Raw genomic sequence first — 19,788 nt, forward strand, 5'->3', positions numbered from 1 at the left:
TAACTGAATCACATCATAATCATCATTGTCCTTTGGTAACGTTACTCTTACGAAAAGGTTATTATGGCTTTACCTTAAAATCATAAAACAATAAAATTAAAGGCAATAACGTTAGCCTTTAGAGTTTTCAAGACAGTCCTGTAAATGTGTAAAATTAAATCAGTGGTTAACACCAGGTGAACAGTTTAACTGTAGTAACTGGGAATCGGAAAGCATGAACAGTACCTGCATTGATTGCATTTTTCACTGCATTTTTTTAACTAAATGTGCAAAAAGTAGTTTATCACTTAAATAAAATAAACCGGTTGAGGCTGCACTGTCTTGTTATGAAACTATGAAGGATAGAATTAGTTGCCTAGACCCAGCACAAAGTCTCCGATGGTCAGGCCCGTGATCAAATCACGGCTTCGCAGTTGTTTGAGTGCCTCTTCCAGTGCTCCGGTTCCTGCTGTCTTTTAAGGAGCTGTGAGGTTTTGGTGCTGTTGGGAACGCGTCCTCAGTCTTTCCCTCCGTGTTTGTCTCGTGTTGTGTGCGTTACACGCTGCGCCAATCGAATCATCCACACGCGGACACGTCAGATGCCTCGATGCGAACAACCAGGAGGTGTCGCTGTGGAACTATGACGAATAGGACTTGACAGAAATTAAATTAAAACTCTTGGCCCTCATTTAATCCACTGCTTTTTCAATATGGAGGACCAAAACTGAAATTCAAAAATTATTTAATAAAATTATTTAATGAAATTAAAATATTGAATAAAATTTAGTTCTGAACTTATACTTCTCATTTATTTTTTTCTCATTTCTCTATAACAGTTAGCCTACACACTGTCTAATGTAGACATTTTTTCTTAAATTTACTAATGAGTCTCATTTTAGTCCATTAAAAGACAAACATAATCATCTAAGCGCTGACCTTGACCAGTAGCCTATACTTTAGCATTGTATATTGTAATAAATAAATAAATAAATAAATAAATAAAATTGTAACTTTATTACTTTATCACTTATTTTTGAGAGTGTCATATGATTTAGGATTGTTGTTGATTGAAAGCTGAAAAACATTTCAGGGTACAATAAAGACAGGAACCGATTAGTGAAAATGAAGGCACCATATTTATTTATTTTTATTTCATTGATTTGGTTTGTATTTAGTTGGTTGTTTATTTTTTTTGTTTTTTTTAAACTGATGTACACACTTTTTTACCTGACATAGTGGCTGTATATATGCACTCTTATAATACTAAAAACATTTTTTTTTTTATTATATCCATTTCCTACATTTCTGAAAATACCAGTGTAAAAACTATGCACATATTTGCATAACATTAAATATGGTCTATCTGTTTTATTTACAGAATATTTATCTCTGTAATAAAAATGAAATTGCCAATTGCTTCTCAACCATATTTTTTATATAAACAACATATTTAAAATATGTACATTTTATATCCACAGAGTTCGTTCTTAACACGCAATGCACATCCACACTTTACTTTACAGCAAAATCTTCCATTGTTCGTTATATTCATTTTCACACTTCTGTGCAATGTCCTGTCAGCATTTTAGAATAATATTTCTGTCAGTATTTTATAACAATATTTCATCTTAGAGACTAAAGACAGTAAAAAAATGTTAGTCATACGGTTGATTAATTAAACACCTTTTTCTGAGTCTCCTGCACAATAAGGTTTAACCAGTAGTGCACCATACTGGTGATTAAGCACACATTAAGTCTTTGTTCAGAGAAAAATTACAAATCAACCAAATATCCATCCCTTTGTCAAGTATCTTTACTTGTTCATACAACATTTGCACAGACACCTCAAAAGGAAAAAGCTGTTTGGCAAACTGAAAAATGTTGTTGTTCCATAGGAACAGTTTTTGGTGAGTAGCAATAATATACAGTATATTATTCAGTAACATGTACAAGTATGTGCGCTGTATGTATAATACCTTTAAAGTGATTGTTGTAAGTTATTTATTATTAAAGCCTCCACAACTGTCTCATCTCAAACATAACATTTTGACAAACTAGACATTTTCTTTCTTTATAAGATCTGTTTGTTCATATCGGCAGATGACCCCTTTGGCTTTTTGCTCTCTTGATTTCGGCAGTACCAAAAACACAGGTTGCATTAAAGAACGAGAAAGACAGTTTCGAGGTGCAGACGTTTCCTCATGCTTCACAATGCACTTATTTGTTGTGATATTTTGGCTTTGATTGACTGGGAGAGTCAATATCCAATCAGTAGACGGAAAACAGTCAGTAACCTTGCTCATTTGGGACTGATGGGTGTTTTCTCTTCCTTTCCATTGGGTGATTTCATTTGGTTTGGAAGAGCTCACTGAACTCGTTGAGAATCAGCTCCACGATCTGGTTCTGGAAGACCATGTGCATGGTGATGTTGGACTCCTCCTGTGGTCTCAGCAACGTTGGACCGAACACGATGGCCATACTTTGGACAGACATGCGGTTCAGCTCCCCATGTTCAATCACTCTGTGGGACAGAGGGGTGCATACTCAGAACTGCTTTTCAGTAAATAGACTGAGGACGCATTTAGTACTTCTACAGTTTTTCTTGAATGATCTGATCACTGTTAATACCCAAGACAAATGGAAGTAACAAAATAAAACAAAGAGGGTCATCATACTACTGACATACTACATTGAAACCAAATGAAAAATAAGTCCATACTTGCGAAGATGTTTGAAGAGAACCTCCATGGTGTCATGGTTGGGCAAAGGCAGGTTTCTCACTAGATCTCGAATATATGACACCTTCTGGCTGTAGTCACTCATTTCTAGAAAACAAATACAACTCTTGAGCCCTTAAACATGCATGAATGAGATTTTGGTCTTGGAAATTAAACATAGTGTATCGTTTTAGTAGATACTCCCTACAGTCAAGCGGAATCATGAATCATTCATTTCAGAGCTCATGATGCATTGCATCATTTAGGAAAAAAACCATAACCAAATCAAATTACTGTCAAAGTAAATATACATCAATATTTCTCATGTCAAAAATATATTACTTTTAATATCTAGCTCTTTATGAAATAAAAGCTTTATATATATATATATATTTATATATATATATATATATATATATATTGGTTAGTATTTTGAGGTTTGGTTTGTGTGAAATTGAGTATGAAATATAAATCATATCTCCCTTGTGCTAGTTTTTTGAAGTTTGTTTTGTTTTATTTTACTTAAACACATAAGAAGATAATTTGAAGAATGTTAGTAAACAAAGTTGCTGGTAGTAGCCATTGAAAAAATAATAAATGGAAATGGAAATGATAAAACGCAAATCAATGGCTTACTAGCAACTGTTTGGTTACCAGCATTCTTCAAAATATTTGTGTTCAGCAGAGGAAAGAAACTCATACAGGTTTGGAACAGCTTAAGAGTGAGAAAATAATGACAACATTTTAATTTTTGTGTGAACTAAAAACAAAAAGCAATTAATTATAAAAAAAATTTTTTGATATTGTTCTCTAAAATAGGACAGTAACACTCACGAATGGCAGCGATGAACCTGTCGAAAAAGCTGAAGGGGAAAAGAGGCTCAGGAAGTTCCCGCAGGAAAAGCTTCAAAGCTCCTGTGATCACATGGATCTCTTCCCACTGCCCATCCTCCAGATCCAGAGCCTCTTCTACAGAAAGAAAGGAATAGAAACTTTTATATAGTCAATAAAACAGTATTGTTTATGCTTTAAAAAAGAAATAAATTCTGAAAACTTAACTGTTCAAGGAGATTCCACATGAATTTGTGATTTTACAGCAGAAACCATTTAACATTATTTCTATTATGTTTTTAACTATTTACGATAAAAATAACTAAAAGCATCCTTTTACAGCATTGTAAGAAAAAAAACTACATAAGCTCTTTCAATGTGACCTCTGATAATTGTCTAAAGTTCAAAAAATTCCTCCTCCTGAGAAGTTTTTAAAAACATCAATTAACTTTCCAAATGAAATCCTTAACTGTAACTGCAGTAATTAAGGTGTTTTGGCGGATTTTTACCATGGTAAATGTGTTTATTTACAGCATTTTATAAACACTGATCAACTCATTCCTTAAATGGTGGATGCATACAGTTCAAGGGTTGAAAACACAGTTAATTGTGATGATGTGTCTAGCTCGTTTACCATGATCAGCTTTATATCGCAGCTTCTGGATGACAGCCAGGTTCCCACTCACTCTGTAGAGTCCATCTACTTTCAGACCTGCACCAGACAAACAGAATCAGACACTTTAGAGAACTTTTCTCACTCATGAACTTGTAAACAGACACCAAAATGAACGCTTACCCCTTTTCTCAACAGATCTGATGCATTTTTCCATAAACTTGGGCACGTTTGTGTTTTCCCGATGACAGAGGGTGTCTAGGTGGCAGCCAAACACATTCTCTGTAAAAACAAAGAGAAACTGAGTCAAAACGATTTACTGTGAACACAGGATAAAGTCCACGAGACTTGATCACAGCAACATTAATTAAGCTCAAAAGTCGATACTAACCTTTAATGTAGCCCTTCTCTTTGACTGACTGTAGGGTGGGCCGCCGCTGAAGGAACTTGCGTAGCTTGGTGCGAACACGGCCCTGTTCAATGTCTATGCTACTAGAAGAACTCAGTCTTGTTGCTGTAAGAAGAATATTTCAAAATACAAAGATGCTGAATTAAATGAGTAATAACAGCAATGTGCTTGATGTGCATCTGATTCAGTTACTGACATTCACTCTTCCTGTCTTTATCTGCAGGCGATGGAGATTTTTCTGGGATATCTTCTGCTTCATCCTCCGAGTGATGGCCATGGTCCTGCTGTAAAAGATCACAATGTATTTTGAACATCATTTTAAGAGCAAACGTGACAGGATTTTGTGTTTTCCTGCACTCACCAGCAGTCTGATGGTGTCCAGAATGATCTTGTGCCAGTCGTGTATGATGCTGTCTGTGTCATACTGTATCAGATACTCAGAGCCGTGACGTGTCTTGAGCTGCTCAGCGACATGGACAGTGTCACAGGCTTTATTATTAAAAAATATGGACTGATATAAGAAGACAAGAACATCTCTGAGGGCAAAAGCCAACAATTACTCCTGTCAATCCATGTCAAGGTAATAAATATTAAAATATTTGTGCATAAGATAACATACCACTCCCTTAACTGCAACACAGATTACTAATAGTGCAAGAGTTCTGGCAGCATTTGTGTTTTATTGCCAAAACAAAGGTCACCGGTCACACTTGCCAATGACTAAACTGTTCACAATGGAACATATTTGAATTCATAGAAACAAATTCAGTCTTAATTTGTGGGAAAGCAATGTAATACATTTCACAGGATGCAGTGCTTTGTATATTTGAACAGGAAAGAATGTCCTGAGTCACAGTGCTCACCTCTAGAACATTCTTCTTGCTTGACTTTTCTTTAGACGCCCATGATAAAGTCGCTCCTTTCAGTTCCACTGTGTACTCTGGGACGATCTGATTGCTCTTGGTCTGCAGGGGTCAACCAAAGGCAATCAGTTTATTTGACATTTGTTCTCTTTAGTAGACTTAATCGAAAGGATAGAAATCAAAATTCCCCAAAATCCACGCTGTACCAGACCAACTAGGGGTAATAAACAGTATATATCCAATATTGACTAATATGATAAATTAAAAAAAAAAAGTCTAATACCAATATGTTACTGCTCTATTGTGTATCCCGAATTACATAGTAAAGAGATTAAGTAAACTTACAGACATCCCAGCAGGTGTAAATTTCGGGTCTTTGTGGAAAGTGAGTATGCCATCATGGAGAACAGTCCACGACTGCGCCCAGTTCTTCCTGCAAAGACAGCAACAGCCATTTCAGAGCAGAGACACACGGTAAAACACTTTAAAGGTCAAAGATCGGTCTAATTCTCAGCATCTGAGGAATATATAAAAGGGAATCTTTATATAAACTCTCATTAGCTAAAAGTGTAAGTTTCCCAGACCAGGGCTTTCAAGGTAACTGCAGCTGTGAGTTGATTGAAAAGCTAATGGTTATTTAAGTCATAAAAATGGAAAAGTAAAATAAAAATAAATTGAAATAAAGAAAAGAAACGTAATGTCATTAAATGAAATAAAATATAAATATATATTTGATTTGTTTTCCTGTATGTTTAAGAACCTACAAATGTTGTGAGTGATGTTGTGAGTTATCTACATAAATCTCAGGGGGTTGACAGGAAAGTTTGGGAATCCCTGCGGTAAAAACTACACAGATGACTAATCTGCATGCTTTTTTTTTCTGTTAATACTTGAATTATGACTGTGCTGTTTAACCACAGATAAGGCCCCACCTCAGCCTTTTTCCGTTCTCAGCCACTTTGGTCTTGTTGAGAATCCCAGCCTTCTCCATTGATGACTGATGAATGCAAAAGACAAGGGGTTGTTTGTTAGAGGGATTGAATTTATTAAAAAAAAATAATAATAATAATAAAAACATGAAAATGAAGGACAGACAAAAAAAGCTGTTTGTGAATGTTAAAGAATATACTATTTGCCCATTTCACAATAACAAACAAACAAGAGCTAAATTTCAGAAAACTGTGTGTGATGTGAGTGCAACAAAATTAAAAAAGTTTTAAAAAGTGTTAGTGCAGGTCTGTTGGTAGCATGTTAATTGAACGATGACGGAACAGCGTGCCACACAACAACACTATCTACCACTCATAATGAAAGACACACATTTTAAAATGAAGCATATTTCAGCCACTGGACAACAAGCGGTGATGTTAGTTTTCATCTAATGCATGACATGTTAGTTTTGGACCCCAATGCAGACAACTTAACAGGCCCAATAAACAAGCTCAGGACGCACATGATGAGAATGTGAATCTGTGCTGTGACTGGACAGGTTCCTCCGCCGCCTTGACTTTTTATCTGAGAAAGGGAACAAAATCTTGGGTTCTCACTAAATCTTGGACTTCTTTTCATTTTTGTAGAGCAAATGACATTATATTGCATATTTCTGATAAGCAACTAGTTTAGTTTTACATAAAAACACTGAGAACTAAAGCACATTATAAAACCCTGATAATGGCAATTTACTTAAGACTTAAAACATCTTTTTTTTTATTGGCATGAACTTAAACAATGGTTTATAATTAGTTTTAGATCATGCATGCAAACGCATACAATTAAGGGAACTTGACATGAATGAGAGCAAAATGACATTACAATATGAATGAGAGAGTTACACATGAATGAGTTTTGGTGAACTAAATGACATGAGTTAGAAGCTCCACTGAGGGCTGGAAATAACAGAGGTCTTGTTACATACGTAATGCTGTGATTCTGGTGAATTCCCTGAACTGAATGCATCACTGGCATTGTCAGAGGCGATCCGCCTGTGTGAGGGGAAAAATTTCTGCAGGAGGAAAACGAGAGAAAGAGAAATAAATGAATATTAGCTGGTGGAAAATGGTGCGGTGGTATGTCAGATCAAGTACCAGATGGTTCCTTCCTTCCTGTTGTGGTCACTGGTGTAAGCTGCGAAAATAGCTGAGAATGAAAAGTCTCACATGAGAGAGAACAGTGAGAGGGCATCCCTCACACAATTTGCTGAAACTGTGAAGAAACTTTTTGGTTTGTGTCTAGCTGTCGTTCACAAGTCACAGGATTTAAAAAAAGTCAAACAACTGTGTATATCTTGGATTATATGAGTGAACAGATCCAAGTTAAGACTGTCCTGAAACTCACCAGGTCTTCCTGAGATACGCTGAACTGGGATTTTCTCAAAACAGGTTGAGCATCTTGGTCTGTTCCATTTCCATTGATCGGCTGACCAGGCGGGACTGGAGCCTTTACACAGATTCAATAAAGGTCTTATGAGTTAATACAGAGTTCAGGGTGAGATATGTATTTTTAAAGAATATAAAAAAAAAATTATCTGACAAAACGCAAATACAGAATGAAATACAGAGACTTAAATGTCCAAAGAAAATCATACACAGACCTCCGGAAGGGTCCACTGACATTTAGACCCATCTTTTAAGTAGTAATACATCTTCCCTTTGTCATCCTTAGACTGGATCCACTATGATTGGGAAATAAAAATATTAGTTTTGGTTTATTTATAAAGCAACTTATTTTAAAGAAGATTGAAATTATTTACATTAAAATAAAGTATATATCTGAGCATATGCAACGTGGAGATATAGACCTATATGCCTCTAGCATGTTTATTTATTAAATACGTTGGCTATTTTGAGCACCAACCCCAGCTTCATTTTAAACATTTTTCGAATCACCCCCAATAATTGTCTATTAAAATTAGTACAGACAAACTGGAAAATGTCTGCAGATTCTGTATAGACCTGATCTGATTAATAAACAACGTTCTTAGTTTTTTTGAAATGAGCACAGTCGCGGTATCATAAGGTCACCAACAGGGGGCACTAATACATACAAAACCAATAGCTATAAATCTACTAAATCTCCCTTGATATCTTATAAATGAAATCAAAAACATATATTAATAATGGCTTTGAAAAAATATCATTCAGGATTCCACTGGCTTTAGGACCTAAACCAAGAGTCTCTTAAGTATTCTATGTAGTGTATGATCATTGTAGTGCATTCATGAGCACTCCCAGCCTTATGTGTGTGTGTTGTGATGAACTCTCATTACCTGTTCATGTGTGAGTTCATTTGTGTAGACAGATTTTCCATCGGCCCCTACAGAGTGAGCCCAGCCCACAGGGACGTCTTTATGCATGTCCAAAACAGCTCTAGGGATGATGGCGCGCTTGATTTGGGGCAACTGAAAATCCTTAGGAAGCTGAAGGGAAATATGGGAATCCTCACGCTGATTCGTTAGGTAGTCCTCCTCTGGAAGAGGTGGCTGTGGAAGCAAAAAGTGAACAAAAAACGGACAGAAATCTTTACTGCCAGTTTAGATAATTTTTTTGCATCCTTGCAGAATAAAAGTATTACATTTCTTTAAAATAATTTTACTAATCTTAATTTTTTTTACATGATAGAGCAGATAGAGAGGGAGAATTTTACCGGCCCGTTTGGCTCCTTGCCATGACTGTGTGCCTCATCTGGAGAGGACGGAGGTGGTGATGGCTCCGGGGCAGTCCAAGAGGTTTGCTTCAAAGCATGATTATAATAATAATGTCTCCCAGTGGTCTCATCCAAAAGCTGCTCCCAGTCAGAGCCCAGCGAGTGTGCTGAGGACGGGGTGGACACAGATATGGGGGCGGTCACAGACTCCATACCTGCTCCTGCTGGTGGGCTACGGGGATCAGACCAACTGCTCTGTCCTGTGGAAGTGTGGTAGTAGTACTCCTTACCGCTGTCGTGGTCAGTATGGACCTGCCATTCGGCCGAGTTGGGTGGAGGGGCAGAGTCCGGAGCAGGACTGAGGGTGATGCTGGGTGACGAGCAAGTTGAAGAAGAGTTTGAAGGGCGAGGAACGGTCTTCTTCAGGTCAGTAATGTTGGCATACACAGCTGTGGCTGGGTCATTCTCTGTCTGATGAGAGAGAAGAAAGATGATGTTTTGGGTATAATAGCAGCTTCTACAGGACTCAATTTAATCTAGAGATGAAAAATCATCATCTGATGCCCATCAAGGTCAAAACATATAACTGAGTAAATTTAAGCACTTATCAAGTACTGTATATTATAATCAAATTAAATGAAATTTCACTTGTTTGACTGAATTAGAACATCAATTTCAAAAACAAATCTAGTCCTTTCTATCAGAAAAAGGTCCTGTGTGCTACTTTGTAAGGTATAGAGATCTTAAATAATCATGTGCTGACTTAGTTTGACTAGTTCAACCAAATGTACTTTCGTAGCAAATACTGAAAGCATTGCACTTTACATTTCATTGGACTTCTGGAATTCTGTTGTGTATGGAAGTATTGATTGTTGGACACATACAATTGTACAGACCACATCACACCACACGGAGCATGGCACTGACATGACATCATGTCAAAGTGAGGAGTGTATCTGTCTATGTCCCATGCAAGAACTTCCATTATTCCTCTGAACAAAGGTCTATAGAAACCTGAAGAAATCAAAGAGCTATGGGAAGAAAATCCTGCTGGAACTGCTCCCTCGATTCAGGGAACACAGGGACGTTTATGTGGAATCAAATATCTTGCCAGCTTTCATCTTCAGGCCTTCACTCTTTTTCCCGTTATGGAGTTCTTCAGTGGAATTTTAATTATCTAGAAAAGACCTCTGCACTTAATTGGAAAGTTTGCCCAAAACATTAAAAACCAATAAATGATCTCATGCTGTTTAAAACAGTTATATAAGAATACAGAGCTGTATGGACAACTTAAGAGTATGTACTGTACACGTGACAGTCAAAAAAGAGCAGATTGGACATTCTGCTAACTTACTCCTCTAGTTAAAAAATGCATAATTCGTGTTTCAACCATAATGAGGGTGAGTTGGTGACATCATTTCCATTTGTGTTAGAACTATCATGGCTTCGTGGCATAAAGCTAGACTGGAGCCCTGCACACCTGTGCAAAGCTCATTGGAAACCACAATATGAGGTCTGAAAAACATCAACAACAGGCCATCCTAATGAAAACCCGTGTTTGGTTAGTCCAAGTGAAAGTCTCTCTGGATACCATGTTCTTCCAAAATGAGGAAGCATCTAGATAATGTGTTTTCCACAGCACACTCTCTGGGGAAGGGAAGCCAAGATCAAAACATAACAACGGACAGAGGTTTCCGCTGCACGATTTACAGTTGAGAGGAGCTTGATACACACATAACACTGGAGTGTGGACCTCAGCCAAAATCTACGGCCTGATGGAGTATCACAATAATCTGATATATGTGTCAGCTAAAAAAAGAACCCAAGCACATCAAAATAATATAAAATTAATCAACTCTGTCTGTTTACAATGCAGCAAACAGAATTTTTCAAGTTCATATTATGCTTAAAAACATTCTCTCTCTTTCAATTATATAGATTCTGATAAAGTGCTGTAAACAAACACAGCATTTTTAATCACATTTGAGCTTTTTGTTCACTAAAATCATGCACATTACACACACACACAAATATTATGTAAACGAGAACTTTTGTTTTGGATGCGATTAATCGCGATCTCTTATACAGGATCTATAAACATGAATGACCCATAAACAATTACAATTTATTGATGGATTCAGTTCAAGACCGCAAAACATAGGTAAACCTATCTGACCCTGCGTCACTTTTTAACTAGCAATAACAAACTTGAAGTAGAAAATTGTTCGGTAAACAAGAGTTTCTTTTAAGCAAACAATAGCAGGGTAGTCTGACAAGCACTGATAGAATCAGTGAGTCCACGATATCCTACCTGCGTATCTGTCACAGCATTCCCACAAACCCCAGTCTCAGTCTCACAATGCTACCTTGTTTACCGCTTACCTTACGTAACCTCAGAAAGGTCTGCAGCCTTGGCATGAGCGTATGGCAAGCCTTAAGGATCACCTCTTTTACTTCCATCCGAGCAGTCAGCAAAATAAAGCTACTATCATAAAAAAAACAAGACCAGATCAAAACTCAGCTACTGCGTTCTGACCACATATGGTCCAACCTGAAAGGAGCGAGAGTTTCAAAACACCAGAAGATCTGGAAACGCTTCTCTGCTGAACTACAACACAGCTTCTCGCTAACAGTGAGTAGGGATTCACAGAAATTTGGAATTTACAAAAAACATTAGGATTTAGGGGAGGGGCACATCAGATTATTTGACAGGAAAGCTAAAGGGGATCTCCTGAGGGTCCCACAAGCATGCATGTGCGCACATACAAACACAGAAACTGGGAACACAAACTAACTGCTGTGGGTGGAGGGACTCGTGTTAAACTATCATTTCCTCTTGAGGTGGAGTAATGCTAATTAAACTAAACAAACATAATCATTGGCTTGGTAAACATCCGATCTGTCAAATAGGCTACATGGACAACAAACAAGAATCTGAAGTCAAATCAAAGGCATGCTTAAAGTAATAACCTTTAGTGTATGCAAAGTCCCATCCTCCCAATAAGGGAAGCAGTGCTTGCAAACTGAAGTCACAAATTTCGTCTCTCCCCTTACTTCCTCTTTCCTGCTGAACAAGCTATGTGCGAAGAACTGGGTGAGACGGGATTCTAGTGCAACCAAATCAAGCGGTAAATCTAGATTAAAGGCCAAAGCTTTGTCATTCAAATAAAAACCTCAAAAGCTCTTTTAGATACTAACCTGATTGCACTTTAAAGGTGACCCTGTGTGCTGATCTATATTTCACAGAAATTTGGTAATGGATCAGATCTTCTTTTCCAGCATTGCACTTAGAATTGGCAGGTTTAAAAACAATGACAACAGGGCTTGAATTTCGGCGCGGGATTGAGCATAATTCTACTGATTCCTGCAGTTTCCGCGCTTGTAACGTGGGAAATTCCCGCAAATATTTCAACATGAAAGACGCTTGAGACAGACGACGGAATGTATCATTTGCACGTGCTTTTGAGTCTTACAATTTTAAACATTCAAGTGCTCAATTGAGTACTTGCGTGCTCTGTGACTGTTTGTAAGGCCCTTTCTGTGAGCCGCCTCACACCCAAAGAGCGTGAACAGAGACGTATCTGACACAGCGCGCACCTTTGCGCGTAAATGGCCAAATACATATCAAAAATATGTCAGAGTGCCCGTCTTGATGAGTATTCATGTAAACAGTCGATTTATAAACATTGTCAGTATACAGACTATTAAGTTAATGTAAACAGTTTAATCCATGCGTGAGGTCTTAAAGAGACAGCAACCTAAACAAACCTGCTGCTGTCTGTCATTAATGTTTATTTATACATTGAAGACTAACCAATGTTATTTTAAAGTTAAATAGATTATTCTGTTTATGTTTCTTTACCTGAATATTACTGTTAAACCTACCTGAAAAATTTCAGTTGTATCTTGTTATTGTATTTGTTTGTGCCATTGCTTGTCATTAATCTATTCTTATTTTATTACTGACTGTTTACATGTCTTTTTTAGTTCAAATTAATTTAATTCAGAGTTTGAAAGTTTTTTTAAGTATCTTCCTCACAATATAAATATGAATCAACAACATTATAATTTGTAAAACACAAATACACTGGGTGACGAAACATTTAGTTTGAATGAATGTAGTTTAAAAATATGTCTAAAAAAGTACCCTAACTCCCCCCTCAAATTAAAAAATTTCCCCCCAAAATGGGAATTCCCCCCCATTTTCCAAACCGAAATTTAGACCCTGGACAAGCTCAGCTCACAAACTATTGTTATTGCTCATATTTTAGGGACCAAATCAAGTTATTAAACTCTGGCATCATGTAGCTCAGCTCAAACCTCAAATAGTTTGGCTTGTTGAGGAGAGGTGTGCTATCTATGCCAACAATGTTTGGCCAATTAATGACAAAATGTCCCAAAACATCCCATAGACTTGCACTAAATGAGGGATCTGAGCCATATCTAGGATATTATGGCTGGGTGGGTTGCACAGGCAAGCAATGTAAATGTAATCCGGTATTTTATTGAAAAAGCAGAACACTCTACCAGCACTGGTGTCAAGGAAACTGCATCTGAGTTTCATGCCACCTTTTCTCAACTTAACACACTGACACACAGACCAAAAAAGTGTTACAGGGTTCAAGAACGACAACAGCCCAACAAATTAACCTCTGTTCAGCATTGATTTCATGTTTTAGAGAAAAAATTAATAATTTCTAACACTTTGATTTTGAAATAACAATCAAAATCCCTTAGGTAATTCAAATATTTTTCATTTAAACCCCACGAACTACAGTAAACTGCCAAAAATCAATGCACACTATGTTGTTTGGTCAATCATTTCCGTCGCCCATAGTTTCAAAATAGTCTTGTGGCATGACATTCCAGAGTATTTTGACCCCATTCCATTCTTAATCACTGAGTTAATAGACACTTCTTCTTTATGCAACACAAACAATAACAGAAACCAGGAACGCTTATACCAGTGTTCACAAACAAAGTACTTTACACGATTTAAAAGATTTCTTCATTGCTGTTCACTTAGGTCTGATTAAAAGAATTTGTATTAAACCAGATGACACAAATATTAGTCACAAAATAAATCCCACTGATTCATTCAAAGGTTGATCACAGGGCAAAATATTATCTAAAGTTCTGAGGATACCATGCTAAATTTAGACACATTTACATGCATCTCTGAGGTTTTGGCTTGCTCATGTTGTAACTGCAAAATATCCATATCCATATGCAATTTAATCAATCAATGAAATCCTTATTCACACAGCTTATAGGTCCAAGCAATTCAGAAAGCAAGTGGCCTTATCTGTTCGAAACAGCTCCACTCCAGTGAGAGGTCAAAACAGACTGTCTTTAATAAACTGATGCACAAATTAATCAAGTTAATGATAGATTTGCCTCAAAGGTAAAGCACAATTCTGCCCTGTCTACAAAAGCTCTCCATCTTTTCCGTGACACTTAAGGTTTATTTTTATATCAACATATTTAAATGATAAATTATTATTTTACACAAAAAAATATAAATGTCAACTTGGAATTTAACAGTTTTAGTTTGAGTTTTGTTTTAGTAATTATAATGAATATGATAACTGATTATCCTGTCTAATTATAACATACAGTAAATACGCTGCATGGCAATTATTTAACAGCAATGATGAACCTTGACTTAATGGTAAAACAAGGTGTGGACATGAAGTCTACTTTATATTTAGATCCGTGCATTTTTAATTTAATAAGGGAAAAAAAACAGCTGGTTTGCTGATCTCCTAGCCTGGTCAGGCTGGTTTGTTAGCCTGTTGTAGCAATGTTAGGTTATTAAGGTTTAAATAAGGTAGATCCTTAAAAACAGTTTAGACTGGTTTGAGCCTGGTTTAAGATCGTTTTTAAAGCAGTGTTATAACTTACTTCACAGATGCAAGTAACCAAAGGTGTAGGTTTAAGGCATCTGTAGAGCTGCTAAGAAACAATGTATAGCCTACTGAAAAAAGAGCAATACAAATAAAACTGAATTGATTCATAATTTCACATAAACTGACTATATAACCTAACCATTAAAGCCTTCTAAAAACCGCGCGATTCGGTTGAGTTCTGCCTTTATCGCATCGAGAGATAAGTAAAAAAATATATATGTATGTATTCGCAGTAATACCTGTAGCCTATTTGATTTCCGCTGGACGTCTCAGATGAATCTCACCTGCTCCTCCAGAAGAGAGAGCCGAGTCCGCCTCTCTGAAGCGGCGCTTGTGCAGGTAAACTAGGGAGCGGCGACCCACCTTGCTTGCTTTATTTTAACTCTTTCTTTCCCAAACGCACAGTGTTTTATGGTTAACAAGGGCAAATACGAAGAGTATTTGCGGTGTAAACCCAAAGTGGTGTATCCTTTGTAAGTTTATTCCTTCCTTTAGCTCGTAACAGTATCCCGGCCATCTGTCACGCAGAGGACACGACACGACACGGTTGGCTTGTATTCACACAGTGCCTATATGTGGGTAGGGTGGGAGCTCTTCTGAACTTGTTTGGGTTTAAAGCACTGAAATGAGATTTGGAGGCGTTTGGGAAGAACTCCTCCTTTGTTTTGTAAACGTGCCAGTGGTTGAGAGGCATTTTATCGGGACTGGAACAGCTGTTATATATGTTCTCTTGGTTGTTGCCAGTAGGTTAGACAAATAGAGGTAATTACAATAGCTTATAGGCATATAAAAGTGTCTAGGTAAAAGTCAGCTCTTATTGATAGAAAAATGTTGCTGTTCCCTTAATATCCCTTAATAGCTGAATTATAGCCTCTGTAAACTATGTAGTGGCATGAAGTTTAATACAGTGCTGGTTTTGTGAGAAACATTTGTCTGCAGCTGATTGTTAGACAGACTAACAATGGCTCTGAAACCTGATACAGGTGCACTGAGAGCTCTACTCCCACTGCGCCTCTCTCCTTCACTTCCAAACAAATTCCTAGCTATTCCCAAACAAGTGTGGAACTGCACTGATTCTCATTAGATCTGCAAAGGTTTACAGAGTCAGGAGCAATTATAAGCATACTGACTCTCACTGCGTTCATCCATTTCTTGTGATATTTTAAACAAAAGACAAAAAGTATTTGATGTTGGAACACATCATGTTTCAGTGAAACTCTGAGAGTGGTCTCGTCCACTATGACTCAAATGCTCTGAAATGAGGCAATGTATAGAGAAACTGAAAAACATGAAAAAATTTACTTCTAGATTACCTGGAATGCTTGAATTCTGTTATGAAACTTAAATGAAAATGAACATTTTATATTTAATCACTTTTCTATAGAAAGCTATTTCTGTAAAAAAAAAAAAAAAAAGAAGGCCAAAGATCTCTCTTTCACTCTCGCTCTCCATCTGTCTCTCTCCTCCCACAAAGTTTCAATGTTTCAGTGGCTTTATGACAAACAATTTAAATTACCAATGTAGTAGAGAATGGGACAATTTGAAAATAACAATAAAAACCCCTCTCTCTCTCTTTCTTTCTTTCATACTCAGTATTTATGTCCTTCTCCCTGGCTTTCTGACGAATTTCAAGCTTCAGGATCATGTTCTGTTTTTGAAACTGAGAAGCTAAAACATCTGTGCCAACAATAGTAGCCTTGCAGCTACAACACCAAGCCTGACTCAGATCCCAACAGTGTCCCAGGAGATTAACATGTTCCCCTTTGAAGTTTACATGCAAAAAGCCAAATAACACTTTTTTCTCTCTCGCTCTACCACCACAAATGTATTCTGAAAGAAATAACACAATTATAAAATGTAGTCTCATGTGATATTTCAGGTTTGAATTTGACTGAAAGCATTGCCTGCTAGAGGTGAGATGGATTTCTATTTTGTATTCTTTAAGAGACAGTTGACACAAAAGAAAACCTAACCCTGTTGTGGCATGCCCTGTAGCTTTTATTAATTGAACTCTGTGGCACAGTGTGTCCAAACCTCTCAAATTTGTTCACACACACACAAGAAAAAGGGATGGGCGCCCTGACAACCCGTAAGCCACAGGCAAGTGCATTACAAACATAGTGAATGCAAATAAAACTGGAAAGTGGATTTTTATGTTTTCTTTGGATACAGTTTGTCAGTTTGCAGGGTAGTGGCTATCATGCTGTTATGTACAAATGGTTTTTATAGGATGAGAGTTCTTTCATAGGCCAAAACACACACACTTTACCACACTATATCCTTCCCTTGCTGTAGGAAAAGCTGTAATATCCTGTTCTGATGTTACGTAGGAGGGCGTTATTGTTAAGCGGATCTCCTTTATTTCCCATTGTTTTCAGTGCTTTATTTCATGTGGCTCCAAAAACAGAGCCTTACATGAAGCCTTACTTCTTACATGAACAAAATGCCACATTGATGGTGACCTGATCACATTAAGATAATGGCTGTCTGTAAATTCTGTTAGTGAAAGTAGAAGATATGATAATGGGTGCAAATTCGTTTATAGTGAATCTGTTCTTTACGAAAAACGTACTGCTTTGCTTTGATTTATAATGCCAACATCGCCTCCTAGTGGCCCACTTTCATAAAATGCCCAAACATTTCCTTTGATACACACTTCCTGTTCTACTGCTTTCCCTCATAAGGATTTATGCCCGGTTTCTTACCAATCCTGCCAAGCGGAGATAATATATTTGTCAAAAATACACAAAATTTAAATGTCAATAGTCATTATTTAATCCAATAAAGAACTTCCTTTGTATATAATCAGACTGCAAATGTCTGTACGATGATATTCCATTCTAGCTAACTTTCATACTTTTCTATGTCCAAGACAGAAGACACATTTTAATAATACAGTGTATGTGAAAGGCAATGATGTAGCTGGGTTTAAATGATTTATCACATCTACTCTACAGAAATAGGTCATTCTAGTTTAAGGAATGGTTAACAGTGAAATTTTGAAAGAGAAACCAATACTTCAAAGAGGATTTGAAAACAAGCATTCTTGTTTACATCAGCAGATCCTGTAAGACTGTAATCTGTAAGGCATGCATGATCTTCAAAACTTCAAGACTCTTTAAATTTAATTCAAAGTTTGAAATTTCTAGTTAACGGGATCGTTCACCCAAAAATGAAAATTACCCCATGATTTACTCAACCTCAAGCCATTCTAGGTGTGTATGACATTCTTCTTTCAGATGAATACAATCGGAGTCCTGGCTCTTCAAAGCTTTTATAATGCCAATGAATGGTGGTCGAGATTTTGAAGTCCTACAAAGTGCATCCGTCCATCATAAAAAACATTCCTCACAGCACCGGGGTGTTAATAAAGGCCTCCTGAAGTGAATCGCTTCCACGTTCGCCATCATATTCACCTACGTCATCTGCTGGAACGCCACTTTCTAGTGAACGTACGTACAAAAGTTATGGAAGCTAGAGATTACGGTTTATAAAGTTTCTCACAAAAATGCATCGATATGCTTCAGAAGGCCTTTATTAACATCATGGAACCATGTGGAACACTTTTTATGATGGATTTCTGCACCTTTTGTTGGACTTCAAAATCTCGACCCCAATTCACTGCCATTCTAAAGCTTGGAAGAGCCGGGACATTTTTTAATATAACTCCAATTGTATTCATCTGAAAGAAGAAAGTCATATACACCTAGGATGGCTTGAGGGTGAGTAAATCATGGGGTAATTTTCATTTCAGGGGGAACTATCCCTTTAAGAATTACACTTGTTGCAGTCAAATTAATTTACATTCTGCTTCCCTAGATATATTCTATTTGCTGCCTTAAAATTCTGGAAAGGAATAAGAATTTAAAAGGCATTCTCATTTAGCTCAAACTGTACCTTTATGGTTGGAGCAGAGCATGATGTGTTGGTCTGAGGGTTTGGCAATTCAGCAGGTGCTTTGTCTGTCAGTGTCGACAGGTCCAGATTCAGATCCGATATGGATTCATAAATATTCTCAGAGTCTGGTGATGGCAGTGGTTCTGAGCTAGAGCTTTCACTTTCTGGCTCTATTGGGGATTCCAGCTCGGGAGACTTCCTGTGGGGTTTGGTCTCGTTTAGATCCTTGATGATGGGGAGCTCCACAGGTTTGACAGGGATAGGTTTATGGAGAGGGTCAGCTGGGCTGAAGCTAGGCACTCGAAACTTATCAGTTTCAGTGCGAGAGCCGAACAGCAGATTGGCTGCTTGACTCATCCTCTTCTTCTGATGCGATGAGTCTGAGGCAGAGACCTTGTTCAGGGAGATGAGGGAGTCTGAAGGTCCACCATGTTTGTAAGAAGGGGGCTCGTGTAAATCCAAAGGAACTCCAAATGTAGACATTCGGTTTTCTGTCTTGTGGTAATTCCCTTTGGAGCGAAGTCTAATTGCCACCTCATCGGATTTGCGGGCCTCTGTGATGTCAGGCACCAAAGGCTTCCCAGCCGGGCCTGGAGGCTCTCTGAAGTCTAGAGGTGAAGGGATGTTGGCTGGAAGCTCCTTGACATATTTAGCAGGGATATAAAATGGCTTGGCTCGTTCATCTTTGCAAACATGCCACCAGTGATCGTTGGTTTTGGCCAGGAGGATGTAGCGCTCGTTGGGTTTAATGGACACCATGTGACCATCCCGGCCCTCATATTCATATTCAAACTCCACCAGTACCAGGCCCAGATTGTGTAAAGACGTCATCTTACCCTATTCACCCCTTAAGGGAATCAAGCTGGAATCAAGGCTCAGGAAAGGCCTTCCTGTGGGTAGAAAGCAAATGAGAGGATTATAAAAAGCA

At 37.5% G+C, this 19,788-nt stretch overlaps 1 protein-coding gene across 8 annotated transcripts in view; it reads right to left on the reverse strand.

The window, feature by feature from the left end:
• Positions 1–1,165: 1,165 nt before the first annotated feature.
• Positions 1,166–19,788, reverse strand: part of LOC109105486 (rho GTPase-activating protein 27-like) — a 28,326-nt gene continuing 9,703 nt past the window's right edge. For 6 of the 8 annotated variants that reach the window (XM_042720769.1, XM_042720768.1, XM_042720771.1 and 3 more), the window contains 18 exons: positions 18,861–19,750; positions 9,055–9,525; positions 8,678–8,890; positions 8,003–8,083; positions 7,747–7,848; positions 7,328–7,414; positions 6,866–6,928; positions 6,345–6,409; positions 5,758–5,845; positions 5,413–5,514; positions 4,911–5,009; positions 4,746–4,833; positions 4,532–4,654; positions 4,324–4,422; positions 4,162–4,239; positions 3,531–3,665; positions 2,699–2,804; positions 1,166–2,500 (listed from right to left, as the gene is read on the reverse strand). In XM_042720769.1, coding sequence (XP_042576703.1) covers positions 2,326–2,500; positions 2,699–2,804; positions 3,531–3,665; positions 4,162–4,239; positions 4,324–4,422; positions 4,532–4,654; positions 4,746–4,833; positions 4,911–5,009; positions 5,413–5,514; positions 5,758–5,845; positions 6,345–6,409; positions 6,866–6,928; positions 7,328–7,414; positions 7,747–7,848; positions 8,003–8,083; positions 8,678–8,890; positions 9,055–9,525; positions 18,861–19,691 — 3,006 coding nt within the window. In that variant the 5' untranslated portion in view covers positions 19,692–19,750 and the 3' untranslated portion in view covers positions 1,166–2,325. Of the gene's footprint in view, positions 2,501–2,698; positions 2,805–3,530; positions 3,666–4,161; positions 4,240–4,323; positions 4,423–4,531; positions 4,655–4,745; positions 4,834–4,910; positions 5,010–5,412; positions 5,515–5,757; positions 5,846–6,344; positions 6,410–6,865; positions 6,929–7,326; positions 7,415–7,746; positions 7,849–8,002; positions 8,084–8,677; positions 8,891–9,054; positions 9,526–18,860; positions 19,751–19,788 lie in introns of all 8 variants that reach the window. The other 2 variants (XM_042720772.1, XM_042720775.1) reach the window with 2 other exon arrangements.

The sequence above is a fragment of the Cyprinus carpio genome, chromosome B3 (assembly GCF_018340385.1).
Source record: "Cyprinus carpio isolate SPL01 chromosome B3, ASM1834038v1, whole genome shotgun sequence".
In the NCBI taxonomy this organism is placed as follows: domain Eukaryota; kingdom Metazoa; phylum Chordata; class Actinopteri; order Cypriniformes; family Cyprinidae; genus Cyprinus; species Cyprinus carpio.